This window comes from Acinonyx jubatus, chromosome B1 (assembly GCF_027475565.1).
Source record: "Acinonyx jubatus isolate Ajub_Pintada_27869175 chromosome B1, VMU_Ajub_asm_v1.0, whole genome shotgun sequence".
NCBI lineage: Eukaryota > Metazoa > Chordata > Mammalia > Carnivora > Felidae > Acinonyx > Acinonyx jubatus.
In genome coordinates this window covers 162,062,363-162,077,865 of record NC_069382.1, presented here as the reverse complement: position 1 = coordinate 162,077,865, position 15,503 = coordinate 162,062,363, and the positions used below count along the sequence as shown (strand labels likewise).

The window sequence follows — 15,503 nt, the reverse complement described above, 5'->3', positions numbered from 1 at the left end:
GTAATTCTTAGATAGTACAGTTGAGAATGTCAAGTTTGTAGAACTGTTTTAAGGGAAGGGAAAATTTTTTTTTCCTTAAGGAGTTTAAGAGGTTTGGATACAGCTTTTTTTTTTTTTTTTTATAATTGTTCCTGCTCCACCTCCCATTAAATTCTAACACAAATTTCTAATGAGTTGAATAGGTTTTTTTGTTTTTTTTTTTAAATTTTCCAGTATAGTAATAACCTCTGAGATTAGTGCATGCCGCTTAATTAGCTTGGAAAACCTTTCTCCCTCCTTCCTCAAAGTCAGACTTCATCAGTGGCATCCATACTCTGCCAGCAACCCACCTCTCAGAAATCCTCTGGAGCTTCTCATCTGGATCACATCTTGGGGCTGTCACAGGCTGCCATGTTTGGTTAGCCATGTTATTATGGTCGGGCCTCAATCAATACCTAACCAGATCATATATTTTAAGGAAAGAGAACTTTCCTTTTCAACACAGGGTGGGTTCTCCTTGGCAGTTGGCTGTGATCCAGAGACCTATAACCACAACCTCCAGCCAGCTCCTAGTACCAGCCAGGTCTGAGCACAAGAAAATTGTCATTAGTCATTTTGGTCACTAAAATGGATGTGCCCTAAGGCTGGTAAGACCCTGGTTCATTTACTTGGTCTGCCAGTGATCAGGTATGTGACCTTGGAGAGTTTTCTTCTGGACCTTTTCCCTAACCTGTGATGTGAGAGTAACATCTATTTCATAGGGTCATTGTAGGCATTAAATGAGAAAATATAAACTATAAATTAAACATGTAGTACCTGTCAGAAAGGGTTCAATTACCATTGAAAAGGAAGTCAGTTCTTTTTATTTGATTTCAACTTTGACATTTTTATGAGCAGTAAAATCCATAGGATCATAGAGCTTATTTGTAAATACACAATTATAGTTGAAGATATTTAAAGTTACCAATTCAAGAAGTCTTTATAGAGTATCCACTGTGGACTGTTCTAAATGCAAAAAATACATTTTTTTTTAATTATCAAAAGCTGTTCCACCTATGTGAATTTTCCAGGTAACTAACAGAGCACAGTGAACACAATTTAGTTTTATGGTGACTCAAGTCCATCCATATAAAATGCCAGGTACATAGTAGGGGCTAAGTCACTATATTATTTTCATTTTTTTCCCCCATTCTCCTCCATCCATCAGGAGATGCTAAGAATTAAAAAAGAAAGATCATGGAACCTGGTTGGCCAGTTAGTGAAGAAATTGCTTCTGTGACATTCTAAGTGAGCCACCTGGAAACCAGTAGAATATCTGGTCATTTCTGTAGTGTAGTACTTCAGCTTTACAAATTTCTATCAACTCTTGTTCCTAAATCTGCAAGTTAGATTACAGTAAATGTCGCCACTTATAAACTTTACGTAGTTTCCATTCTCATAAAAGTCCTGGGTCTGTTTTTTTGGGGGGGGGAAAGGTTAATATAATTATATATTGGATTCTTTATTGCCTTTTGATATATAAAGGCCTTTCAGGATTCATCATTTAATTTTTAAGTTTTGTTTTTATTATTTCACTTATAATTTTTTCCTGAGATAGTAACTTTATTTTCATGTTGGTTAGAATCCATAGAAGGCTTTCTTATTCGTGATCTTACTTGACAGTTACAACAAGGCCACAGATCAGGTAAAATTATCCTCATTTTTATAGCCTGAAACTCCAAAAGGTTGTGGTTTGTCTACTCACAGCTGATTACTTGTCAAGCATACATTTTGTATTGAATTACATATTATATAATCTATACCCATCTGTAGTTATTCTCATTATTCGTGGAGTTAAGTTCTATTCAGTTGCTGCAAATGCTGTATTAGTGAATACTGAACCAAACGTAGTATTAGGTTGCCATAAGCCTCTGGTCACAACATTGTGTCAACCAATCAATATAGAGCCTTGTTCCGTGCGTGTTTCTGTTTAAAAACAATTTATTATATGTATTATAACATTGAATTTTTGGCCAATCACAACCTTCTAGTACATAGGACCCCTAGACAGCACTGTGCACTTCAGCAGCGCTATGCTTGGAGGCCATTTTAAACAGTGAAATTAACAAGAAGCACAAACATACAGAAAATGTGTCACCAGACAGTGAAAAGGACACTTATTTACAGTACAGGAGCTGACATAAGATAGAGCATCACCTTGTTCAGTTTCGGCTGGAGTCATATCACGTGACTCAAAAAATTTCTCTCTGTGCATGTTTACCAATGATCATGAAGGCACTACAAGTATTGATTGTGGGATTACAGATAAATTTTAGCAAGTAGGTGAATTCACAGATATGGAATCTGCAAATAATGAAAATTGAGTATATATATATATTTCTATAACGAAAACGTAATTTATAGAACTAAATGCATGCTCAAATAAGAGGATAAAAATGTCTATAATCATTCTATAAACATAAAACTACAGATAATTTATGTTCATATTTTAGAGGGCTTCTACTCAAGCCTGTATTCTGTGCACCCTGAGCATACAAAGGCTGTCATTATGTATTGTATAGTATTGTAATTGTGTTTTTTCACTTGACAAATGCCTTAAGTATCATCTCATGTTAATAGACACGTTGATTTTCAATGACTCAAGGGTATGTTACCTTCTGAATATATCATTTTAATATAACCAAACTCTAGAAGGTTTTTTAAAATAACTTTTTACTATTATATGTTGAGCCTATAAAGGGCATATTTGATTCACCTTTGTATACTTTTCCTCAGAAGTTTTTGACATGTATGGGATCAGAGTGACATGTATGGGACCTGTGAGTGAGGGGATCTCTTACGAATGAACTCTTTCAGTCTTTTTTTTTCTTTTTCTTTCAGTCTTAATGTCTAAACTTAAATGCAGTGCTCGTGGATTTTGTTAGGCTCTGTCCTTAGTGGTCACTTGACACAATAATTTCTGGGTAATTTTATTGTCAGTCTTCTTGAGTAGAATCCATCCAATGAGTATTTATTGAGTGTCTGATGTGACCCTCTCTCAGGCATTGTGAAGGCTTCAAAAGTAAATTAAAAATGATATCTGTCTTCATGGTACTTCTTAACTATGTGGGGTGAAGAGAGTGGAGGGATGTACACAGACCAAACGTGACAAGCACCACTGAAAACATCCCAACCAGAACATAAGCTCGATGAGGGCAGGGGTCTTCTTGTGCTCGTTGGCCAATCCCCAGTGCCTAGGATGTTTTCTAGTATAAAGTGGTTTCTCAGTAAACCACTGTGAATGAATGAATGTTGAGTCCAAAAGAAGATAAAAATAGTAACTATTATTTTTTAAATTCTGTGTCATGCTTTACACTAGGAACTTTGCACACATTATTTCACTTCTTCTTGACAATAATGTTATAATGTGTAGACATTTGCATTTTCTGATGAGAAAGCTGAGGTTCAGAGAGGTTACATAATTTTCCTAATGTCAAACAGATAGTAAATGGTAGAAAAAGACCAAAGAACTCTCAGGAGTCACTGTTTGAGAAGGTAAATTGTACAAATAAATGAATTCTCAGCTATTTTTAGTTGCAGAATTGGGGATGAGAGGTCTCTTCCATCCTATTAACTGATCTCCTCCCTCCTCCCCCCCTCCCCCCGATCTCTTTGAAAAAGCTGGGAGGTCTTCAAAAGTAACGGGTTGAGGAAGTACCTGGGGTTGCCTTTATACACAGTTGCTAAAGAATGACAATGATAAATTTAGCTGGGTATGGCCACCAAGGGAGCCCTAAGGCCAAGTGTCTTTGCCTCTTGTTTCAAGGATGCCTGTGAGATGCTGATGAGCACAATTTTGAAGGAACTTCAGAAGAAGAATCCAGCCTGTCCAGAGCAAGCATTGTTAAGTGAGGGCTTACACCAGTCCCCAGCCACACAGGACTCAGGGCTGCGGGCTGGACTCATCATCAATGGGAAGACCCTGGAGTTCGCCCTGCAGGAGAGTCTGCAGAAGCAGTTCCTGGAGCTGACTGCCTGCTGTCAAGCTGTGGTCTGCTGCCGAGCCACCCCCCTGCAGAAAAGCGAGGTAGTGAAGTTGGTGCGCAACCATCTCCAGGTGATGACGCTGGCCATCGGTGAGTGGGGATGGTACCGGCCGCGTGCTCCTCACTTTCATGCCACGCTAGGGGCTGATCCTTCTGTTCCGTCCTTCCTTCTGTACTTCTGTCTACCCTTCTGTCTGTCTGTCCTTTCCCTCCCCCACTTTCCTTCTCCCTTTCCTCTCTGCTTCCTCCCTATCCTCCACTCCTTCCCTTCTTGCCTTCATCACCTTTTTGACCACTTGCTTCAAACCACATGGTAGGGATGTGATGCGGAAAACAACATAGTAGGACTTTGGGTTACATGTGAGATCCCCAAATCAACTAAGTTAAGGAGGGTAAATGTACTGAATTATAAAACTGGAAAATCTAGGGGTTCTACCTTCAGAAAAGTTAAATTTAGGGACATGAACGAATCATTTATTTATTCATTCAACAAATATTTATCGAGTGCCTTCTGTGTACCAGACATTTTTCTAGGCACTGGAGATAAAGGAGTATATAAATTGACAAAGTACTTTTTCCTAAGGAGCTTATATCCACTAGAAGGCATATAGTAAAAAATGAAACAAAACAAAAAAGCCATACATATATATCAGATAGTGACAAACTATTAAAAAAAATAAAGCAGAGCCGGGAGACGTAGAGCACTAGGGGAGGGAGGGGGGCTGCTAGCTTAAATGTTTTTCAGAGACAATCTCTGAAGTTTGCAGGTGGGCAGAGACTTGAAGAGAATGATCAGGGAGCCACGGAGATCTGAGGGGAGAATATTCCTGGTGAGGGCAGTGAAAGTGAAGACTGTGGGCTACATTTGGGGTGCCTCAAGACCCAAGCAGGTTGAGCAAAGGGAAGAGTTTTCTAGGTGAGTGATGGGCAGAGAGGTGGCAGGTGGCCAAATCACGTAGGGTCCTGGAGGCCATTATACGTTTTTGGCTTTTATCTGAGGAGGTAGGGAGTCTTGGGAGAACTTTGAACAGAGAAGGAAAATGATCTGCTTTAAATTTAAGAGGATCACATGGCTACTGTGTTGAGAGTAACTGTTGGATGCAAGGACATAGGTAAAGAGGCTACTGGAATGGGGAGTTCGGAGGCTACTGGAATAATTCAGGCAAAAGGTGGTGGTGGCTTGAGCCCAGATGAGACATGAAACACGGTCAGCTAATAGACATGGTTTGGAAAAAGAGCTGGTGACACATGCTGATGAATTTCATGTGTTGTATGATAGAAGGCATTAAAGGAAACAAGAAGATTTTTGTCTCTGAGAGCAGAGGGGATGGAACCAGGAGGGCAGGGGAATCAGGAACTGGGACACATGCATCTGAAATTTGAACAGGTCCATACAGATCTGAGCAGGGATGTGTCAGGTGGGCAGCTCGATAGGAAGTCTGGAATTTAGCAGTGAGGGATTGGCTGGAGATACAAATTGGGGAATTATAAGTCTAGACGATACTTAAGGTCTGGCTAGTAGATGCGACCACCAAAATATGAGTATAAATGGAAGAGAGAAGCTGTGTGAGATTAAGCTCTGAGATACCGCAGTGTTCAGAAATGGCAAGATGAGGACTCAGCCATCTCTTGTAGCCTCTGTTTTTACCTGGATTGCTTTCAGTCTCAGGTAGCTTCTCCCCTCAGCGTGCTTGCTGATACAGCTGCCAAAAATTCCTAGGTTTACATCCTATCCTGTTAGCAACCTGAGTGAAAAGATAGCAACTCTTTTCAAGTTGCTGGAGTAAAGAATCAGGATGAGAGTGGAATTTTGTTCAGCTGTCTTATTGAATGAACATATAAATGAATGAATTGTTCAAGTCCCTGGATCCAGATGTTCCTGAGGCTAGAACTTCTGGATATGTCAATTACATCATTGGAGTCAGGTGCCCATCTCTGAGCCAATCACCAAGGCCAGGAAACAGATGATGCTAATTGTCTAGATCTGGGTGAGTTGCCGTCCTACATCTGGGGTTTTCGGTTCATCCCTAATAAACCACATGGACTCAGAGTTCCCAAGCAAAATCAGGATACTGTTACCAGAAAACAGTGAATGATCAGTGGGCATTTGGGGACAACAAATGGTCATTACCAACAGGAATGTAATACTTCCCCTAAGAAGCTGCCAGTGTGTGGGGCGCCTGGGTGGCTCAGTCTGTTGAGCGTCCGACTTCGGCTCAGGTCATGATCTCGCGGTCCGTGAGTTCGAGCCCCACGTCAGGCTCTGTGCTGACAGCTCAGAGCCTGGAGCCTGTTTCAGATTCTGTGTCTCCCTCTCTCTCTGACCCTCCCCCCGTTCATGCTGTCTCTCCCTGTCTCAAAAATAAATAAACGTTAAAAAAATTAAAAAAAAAAAGCTGCCAGTGTGTTGGGGAGACGAAGAAATATGTAGCAGTCGTAATATCATATGATAGAGAAACGCAGGGTGGTGCCAGAGTCTAAGGAAGAGGCATCTGACCTAAAGGGAGGATGAGAAGGATTTCCCAGAGGAACTGACCTCTAAGCTGAGGGCAAGAGCAATTGAAATGCAGCCACGTGAGGTGGGGGTGGTGAGGGCAGTGTTACAGGATACGGAAACTGCATGAGCGGTGGCTGGAAGGAGCAGGGATATCTGGAAAATTGAAAGTAAAGTGAGTGGCATGGAAAGAGGAGCGATAAGTCCAGAAAGGTTGCCTTAGCGTGAAGGATTTTTAAGGATTTTAAGTGTCGAATTTGGAATCCTTCCTCATGGCAGTGGGATGCCGCGCTTCATTTCTCTTTAACTGGCTTCCAGGTCATTTGCAGACCTAGGATCAACGTTGAAGGATTTGTTTGCTTGGGTGGTCGCTGTTGCTTTGCAAAAAGTCTGTATCTTTTCTTTACCCTTCATACGTTTCTCAGCTTTTCTTCTGTCTCCTGAAGGTGATGGTGCCAATGATGTCAGCATGATACAGGTGGCAGACATTGGGATGGGGATCTCCGGTCAAGAAGGCATGCAGGTGAGTGGACGCCGTCCACCCATGTGCCACAGACTTCACCTGCCCACTCCAGGGCAACGTCTTTTCACACTAAAATCTCTGTGGTACAGTGAGGCTGGCTGTGGCTAGATCAGGAGTGGGAGGCAGGAAGACAGGGAGTTGGTCTCTGCATTCATTCATTACCTACTGTGTGGGTGTTAGGGTATTTTCCTGGGTAATTTTAAGGGAACCATGTGGTTCCCTTGTTCAGTTTAAAACATATAGCTCATCAGGGCGCCTGGGTGGCTCAGTGGGTTAAACATCCGACTTTGGCTCAGGTCATGATCTCGTCGTCTGTGAGTTTGAGCCCGTCGTCGGGCTCTGTGCTGACATCTTGGAGCCTGGAGCCTGCTTCGGATTCTGTGTCTCCCCCTCTCTCTGCCCCTCCCATGCTCATGCTCTGTCTTTCAATAATAAATGTTAAAAAAAATTTTTTTAAATATCATTCATCTAGAACATAAAAATATATGTATTTAGTCCTGCAATAGCTGTGTGACTTTTTTTTTTAATTTTAAAGATATTTTCTTATGGTTTTATTTTATTTTTTTAATTTAAATTCAAGTTAATCAGCATGCACTGTAGTCTTGGCCTCAAGAGTAGAACCCAGTGATTCGTCTCTTATATATGACACCCAGTGTGTATCCCCAAAATTGCCCTCCTTAATGCCCATCACCCCGTTAGCTTATCCCCCCACTCACCTCCCCTCCAGCAGCCCTTAGTTTATTCTAGCTGTGTGACTTTTGACACTGGTGAGAGCTACTAAGGATTTGAATAAAAGACCTACAGACCTAAAGAGGAAGGGAGGGAGATAATATTTGAGAGGGAGGGGGGTGCTCTTTGTGTGTGTGTGTGTGTGTGTGTGTGTGTGTGTGTGTGTGTATGTGTGTGTGTACACGTGTGACTATTAGATAGTGTTTTAGGCACAAAATTCAGATAAAATCTTGTCCAAAGACTGCTTTTCATGTATGGAGCAAATGCTGTTAGAGAAAGATAGGATAGAGGCTTAGGGTTTCCAGAGAATTGTAAATTATGACATTCTCTCCAACAGTTGAGAAATTCAGTGATCTCTTTGCCCGGCACATTATACATTGTTACATAGTGTCAAGACTACAATACTTTTAATATTCTTCCCAGTGAGGGAGAAGCAGATGCATATTGTGATGCATGGCATTCTTGCTACGGGAGCTGCTTTCCCGAAAAGTACATTTGCTGAAATTGGGTCGAGTGGTAACCAAAGAGAAGTCTTGTTTCATGTGACCAGACTGGAAAGCTGAATAGTAACTCCAGGCAGACCATCAAGTCTCTGTGTTCATGAGTTTTGTTTGTTTCGGTTTGGTTTGGCTTCGTCTGGTCTGCGTGTAACGTTTAAACAACAGATCGGACCAGTTGGAGCCTGATGATGGTCAGGCTGTCATGCTGTGTCTGTTTTAACACATTTGATTGCTCAGGGTGGCATTCTCTCCCCCTTGTCTCTGCAGGCTGTGATGGCCAGTGATTTTGCCATTTCTCAGTTCAAGCATCTCAGCAAGCTCCTCCTTGTCCACGGGCACTGGTGCTATACACGGCTTTCCAACATGATTCTGTATTTTTTCTACAAGAACGTGGTACGTAGCTCCAGACAATCTGTTCCTTCCCCCTTTACACTTTCTTATTCTGCTAGCATAAGGGATGAGGAGGAAATGCCCCCACGTTAAGCGGCTCTGCTTGCTGATGTTTGGGGAGCAGCCAGGAGCACTCCTGCTGCCTTACCAGAAATAATCTGCGAATGTGCTCCGTTTCAGCTGCTGACAGCAAATTGCTAGCCTTGTCCGTCTGCTGGCGTTTTCTATTCCCTATGCTTCTAAATTCAATTAAGTCCTGTCTGGTTCATTTAAGACCTAATTTTTGACCTTCCATGAAAAGGTAGTGACAAGCAGAATTATGAAATGTTTAATGCCGTCTGTCAGTAGACAATGAAAATGTTTGCTTCCATTTTACAGAAGATACCAAAAAATACCTGGGGTCCTCAAACCGATGTCCCATGTTGTATGTGGAAGACACAGATGCCAGGGACAACCCAGTTATCATGACTTAGCCTGTAGCTGGCTAACACTCAGAAATGAAGAATTCTCTGGCAAACCTGTAAAATGTATTTGTGGTTGAGAGTTATTTGATGGCCAAGGAACTTAATTTTGATTATACAGTTCCTAAAGGGGCAGAATTTGATGAGAATCCGAGCTTCTGATCTTTGACATACCATTTAAATTTCAGTCTCCTCCTTTATAAGATCATGGTGACCTCAGATTGCTTCGCTTCACTTAAGTTCCTTCCAGGCAGAGTGATTATGTAAATATGTCATGATTTTTAGACTAAATTTATTCCTAGCCTTCAAAAAGTCCATAGGCAGTGCATTAATAGTAAACATAAATTTACATCACTCTATTGAAATACCACCTTTAGGAAAAAAATAACTTCAGTAGGTCATTTTTCAGATACTCCAGATGTGTAATTTAGATCCATGTATCTGTGTGTGTGGGTCTGTCTGTCTGTTGGTCAGCAGAACATTTTTTTTTCTTTTGTCCTGTAGCACAATTAGCTTTTTTAAAATTCTGGTGCTTAATGCTCACTGACTTCTAGGGAGGAACTGCCTTCCCAAGTTTTTTTTAAAATACTTTTGCATTTTTTTTGCTCGGAGCTTGGAGCCTGCTTCGGGTTCTGTGTCTCCTTGGCTCTCTGCCCCTCCCCTGCTTGTGCTCTCACTCTGTGTCTCAAAAATAAATAAATGTAAAAAAAAAAAAAATTGTAAATACTTTTGCATTTTCCTACCTTCTCCTCTTGTGGTGCAGCTCCTCTTTCCCCATAAAGCCCAGATTAAACCCAAGGGTTAAGAAACACTACTGTCAGAAAGAGAGGTGACGTATATTTTCAGAGAGTGGGGCAGTGTTTATTAGTAGAGACTGTCACCAGGGAACAAAGATGGAACAGAGACAACAGAGACGGAAAGGTGGCTTTCTGCTGTGGAACCCTTGATGGCCACTCCCACTGATAACCTCACAATTTATCTCTACCTCTTTTGTGCCTAGTAAAACAGTGAATGCTTTGTAAACTACGGAGAAAAAGGCCCAGTACCAGAAGCCATTCAAGTAACGTATGTTTCTGAGACTGTGGTTCTTGGATCTGAGGAAACTTTTGAGATACTGATGAAGACTATGAATTCACTCCCCAAAACACATGCACCAAATTAATACATTTTCAGGAGCAGGGTGTGGTGTATGTCCATAGACCCTAGACTTAAGGATTATTCTAAGGATTGTGGTCCCTACCCTAAAGTATTCTAGTGTGTCTAGAATGCCAACAATAACATCTCAATATGTTTAAGGCACTCTACAGGTCATGGGCACTTTCTGAGTTGATCTTGATATCAAGCTCTGAGGTGGTATAATTCTCATTTTTCAGATGAGGAAACCAAAAATTCAGAGGGGTTGGGACAATGGCTTAAAGTGAAAAGAGCAATATGAAGTGTCCTCAGACCTTGAAGAGGACCCCTAAATCTCAGTCCAGTGCCCTTTCCTGTGGCCTGCCTTGCTTGAGGGCACGGAACTTTTGCCATAGTGGACTTAGTTCGTCTGAGAAAAATATTGGAGGAAACACCGTAGGATGTATGTGTCTCGCCTCTAGGGTGACGACCTGTCCTGATTTGCCGGGGGCTATCTCAGTTTTAGCAGTGAGAGTCCCTGTCCTGGGAAACTCCTCAGTCCAAAACTAAGTGGGATGGTTGGCTACCCTGCTGGCACCACTAAACACATAATTTTAAACCATGAAAGCAAGAGAATGAATATTTGTTGTGTGCATGCTTCATACCAGGCACTGGGCTAGGGTCTCTTCATGTAGAAGAGATTCCTCAGTTTGAAAACTGGCTCTGCTGCTTACCAGCCAGGTAACTCTGTGCAGATTCCTCAGCCTCTCTCTGCCTCAGTTTCCTCGTCTGTAAAATAGGATACCAATAATTCCCAAGTTGTTAGGAAGCTTGAGCAAATCATTTGTAAAGCTCTTAGAACAGTGCTAGGACCACACAGTAAGTGGCATGTGTGTGTTCATGTGTGTATGTAAGTACGTGTGTGTGTGTATGTGTTTCACTTAAATAAAACATTTACCTAAAAGGGACGCCAAGGTAAGTTGTGGTCTTCCATTCTGTAAGTGAGGGAACTACACCGAGGGAGAGGCAGAGATTACACAGCTGAAAATGGCAGCATGTGGCTGGTGCGGTGACGGCACACGTTGCTGTTTCTAAGATGCAAATGTCGCTCTTTGTGTCCGTAGGCCTATGTGAACCTCCTTTTCTGGTACCAGTTCTTTTGTGGATTTTCAGGAACATCCATGACTGACTACTGGGTTTTGATCTTGTTCAACCTCCTTTTCACTTCCGCTCCTCCTGTCATTTATGGTGTTTTGGAGAAAGATGTGTCTGCAGAGACCCTCATGCAACTGCCCGAACTTTACAAGAGTGGTCAGAAATCAGAGGTAGGTGCTAAAGCAAAAATGCTTGGACCAGTGCACATCCATTGTCAAAGCCAGGGCATTTTCCAGTCAGCGCAGCTCAAATATTGTGGTACATTCAGGACTACTTAAAACAATTTGAATTAGGGGGCTCCTGGGTGGCTCAGCCGGTTGGGCATCCAACTCTTGATTTTGGCTCATATCATGATCTCACAGTTTGTGGGATCCAGGCCCACATAAGGTTCTGTGCTGACAGCATGGAGCCTGCTTAGGATTCTCTCTCCCTCTCTCTCTGCCCCTCCCCCGATTGTGCACATGCTCGTGTGTGCTCGCTCTCTCTCTCTCTCTTAAACGTTATTTAATGTTGAAATAAACATTAAAAAAAACCCTATTTGGATTATATGGTTGTTTCAGAAGATCTCTGCTAACAGAGAGATAACAGGAAGATATTAAGTTACTTGCTTCTGAGATGAACAGAGGTAAAACTATGAAAAGCCTTAGGTACTTATATGAAGAAATCTGGTGTTTAGACCTCACAGCTAATAATGTCTAGTATTTGTGGGGCGACTGGGTGGTTCGGTTGGTTGAGTGGCTGACGTCAGCTCAGGTCATGATCTTGTGGTCCGTGAGTTCGAGCCCCACGTCGGGCTCTGTGCTGCCAGCCTGCAGCCTGCTTTGGATTCTGTGTCTCCCTCTCTCTCTGCTCCTCCCCTGCTTATGCTCTATCTCTCTCTGTCTCTCAAAAATAAATAGATGTTAAAAAAAAATTTTTTTTAAATAATGTCTAGTATTTGCTAAACCTCACTGTGCTGTCTCTTGTGCAAACTACTGAACATTCCATCTCATGTATCTCCACAAAACATGTTGAGGGAGAACCTCAAAAATCTTGCAGCTGAACAAATGGCAGAGCCAGGATGTGACTCCTTCTTAGTCTGGTTCCAAAGCCAAAATCAAATTCTTCATGTTCTACTGTCATGCAAAATAGTGGCTTGTTCTGAATGGCCCCCTCTACTTAAAACCATGCCCCCGCCTCTGCTTAATTGATCTTCGTGCTGTCAGTCTACCGACGGATCATTTATGTATGTCCCCACTTTCCAGTCTTCTCTCACTGCCCTCATTGCCTCCCACCCAGAGTATTGTGGTTGCTGATTAACTTGGCTAGCTGTCTCAGAACTCTTTTCTTTCTTTTTTCTTTTTTATTTTAGAGAGAGAGAGTACATGAGCAGGGAAGAGGGGCAGAGGGAGAGAGAGAATCTTTTTTTTTTTTTTAAAGTGTATTTATTTATTTTGAGAGAGCACAAACTGGGGAGGGGCAGAGAGAGAGGGAGAGAGAGAATCCCAAGCAGGCTCCACACTCTCAGCATGGAGCTCAGTGGCGGGGCTCGATCCCACTACCCTGGGATCATGACCTGAGCTTAGATCAAGAGTCGGGTGCTCAACCGACCAAGCCCCCCAGGCCCCCCAAAACTCTTTTCTTTCTAATTTCTCTTCTACAAAATTAATAGTAATTAATGTAGCACTTATGAACATTTTTGTGATGCCTCCTATATGCCAGGCACTAAGTCCTTAATATATATAAATCTAACCTCAAAATGATCCTATAAGTAAGTGCTGTCTTTATCCACACTGTAGGTGAGGAAGGTCAGGCACAAGAAGGTCCCTTCAGTAATCTGCCATGTCACAGTGTTCATGGGTGGTACAGGTGAACTCTGGATCTCTAGCCCGTCCTGTCCACCATTATGCTATGTGGCAGAAAGAACACTGATGCTGTCTTCAGTCCTTGGGTCACCCCCTGCCTCCACATGCTATTTAATGCCAAGAATCCAAAGTGCTTTCACAGGTGCATTGTCAGGATCACAGGGACTGGAGGCGGGCCAGGAGCCTGTAGACACCTGTAAGTGGGCAAAGCTGAGGGGTCCATGTAGTCAGATAGTCTGTCTTGAAAGAAGACTCTGTTACTCAAGACTCTTTCAGTTGCAAGTGACGACAGAAACCAACTCGAACTGGCTTAATAAAAAAGGGAAGTTTATTGGCTTAATAAACTTTTGCATAGCTGCAAAATCCACAGGTAATGATGACAGAACACTGTTACTCTTAAAGCAACTCTAAATGTCCAGGTTAGGACTCACTGGCCTAGCTTGAGTCTCATGCCTTTTTGTTTTCTCCTTGACCAGGGTTGGGACAGTTATCATTTGTGAGGACAGAGCTGAATCACATGGACAGGATTGGAAAGAAGGGTGTCCTATAGAAGTACTGGACAGACAAAAATCAGACCCACCTTAAGAAATCTCTGTGTTGTGCTTCACCCACTGTTCTAAAGACACTGACCCAGATCAGTTAGAAATAATGCTGAGTTTATGTTTAAATTCTGAGTGCTTAAATTCTGGTTCTGTGCTGTGTGACCGTGGTAAATTATTTAACTTGCTTGCATTTCTGTTTCCTTATAGAGATGGTATGAGGATTGAGGAAGATAAAAAGTTCCATCCACATGAAGCTCTCAGTATTGTTATTTTTACTCTCCAGAATTAACCAGAAATTTGAGGAAATCTCAAATGTAAAATATGTTTATTTTCCTCAGTCTAACTTTATCCTGACTTGAACTTCCTTTCTAGGCCGGGGAGTAAGTTAATGTCCACAGGCTACCTGCAGTAGGCAACACAGAGAAGTCACACGTTCATCTTTCAGGGGAGAAGAAATCCTCATAATCCTTTAATACCATCCAATCCATTTGGATCAAGGAGCTAAATAGGGTTTTCCTAAAGGAATCCAGTCTGACTTAAAGTTGAAGGCCAGGATGCAGGAATGTATGGTTGATATTAATGAAGCTTGTCCTGTACCCCTTACCTAAATTAAATTCCAAGTCCATTGGGGAAAGAAAGGTGAGGGGGGAACGTTCAAAATTTTTGTAGCTGGCATTTTAAAAGCCCATTTGTACAGACTTTGGTTGTTTCTTACCCTTGGAAGAGTTGAGGTCATTGTTTCCTATTGTTGAACCCTGTTATCAATCCTTTGCACACATTGTTCTATTGAGTTGGCCAGTTTTATAATACATGGTAATAGCAAGAGGATTCCCAGCATGTGGCTATTGATAGAAGGTCATTGATTTCATTGAGTTTACCTTCCAGAGGAGTTGTCCTTTCTTTGAACTTGGTCTTCAAATGAATTCTGTTTTATGCTTGAGCCAGTTCCTGCCTTCAGCATCATGAAATATACTCTCCGAGGTTTCAGAATCTTCCCCTGAAGGAGATGATGTGGAGGGCTGTAGCAGAGGCTTCCCTTCCAAGAAACAATCACTGTTAACCATCTGTCATCACCCACACAGTCATCTTTTCTGGCTTGGACTTCATGTCCACATTTTCCCTTTCGGTTTCCAAGATATCCGATGAGTTCATCTCTTTAGCCTCTCATTCATCTTTTACCCTTCTCTACTTCCCAAGTCCCCTTACTCACGTAACTGATGTGGAGTAATTGTGCTTTTACCTTATTTGAGCTAGGATTTTTGAGCAACTTCCATTCATCCAGAAGCATGAAGTTACATTTTAGCTTATCCCCAAATTGTTCTCTCTTGTCTAGTGGCATTTTGGTTGCCCCTTTGGTTCTGCTGCATTCTCTTCTATCATTTGATTGTGCTTCTGCTTAGATTTTATGGATATTTGGATGATGAAAGGCTGGTAAAAAATCCTATCATTTTTAAGGAGGAAATAGTAAAAGACACACAAGGAAAAGGAACAGGACAGTGTAATAAAAGGAACAATAATAGTAATAAGATCAGAAACAATAAATCCTCATTGTTTTGATTTTCTGGAGGACAAAGAGATCCTTTTAAAAAAGGATAGATTTTAAAACTCTAAGTGTAGTCTATTGAAGAATAAAAGAGTGTATATGGAGAATTTGTGTATTTCTAAAACTTTGTTATTTAGAAGACATTGGTTATTTTCAAGGAAATTTCAGCCTTTTCGTATTTGGAAGGAAATGAGAATGAGAACAT

At 41.7% G+C, this 15,503-nt stretch overlaps 1 protein-coding gene across 5 annotated transcripts in view; it reads left to right on the top strand.

The window, feature by feature from the left end:
• The window catches only part of ATP10D (ATPase phospholipid transporting 10D (putative)), a 106,845-nt gene that overhangs the window by 80,427 nt on the left and 10,915 nt on the right, over positions 1-15,503 (top strand). For 4 of the 5 annotated variants that reach the window (XM_053217392.1, XM_015072315.3, XM_027056345.2 and 1 more), the window contains 4 exons: positions 3,785-4,094; positions 6,945-7,021; positions 8,518-8,643; positions 11,339-11,539. In XM_053217392.1, the coding sequence (XP_053073367.1) occupies positions 3,785-4,094; positions 6,945-7,021; positions 8,518-8,643; positions 11,339-11,539 (714 nt within the window). The remainder of the gene's footprint in view (positions 1-3,784; positions 4,095-6,944; positions 7,022-8,517; positions 8,644-11,338; positions 11,540-15,503) is intronic. The other variant, XM_053217391.1, reaches the window with a different exon arrangement.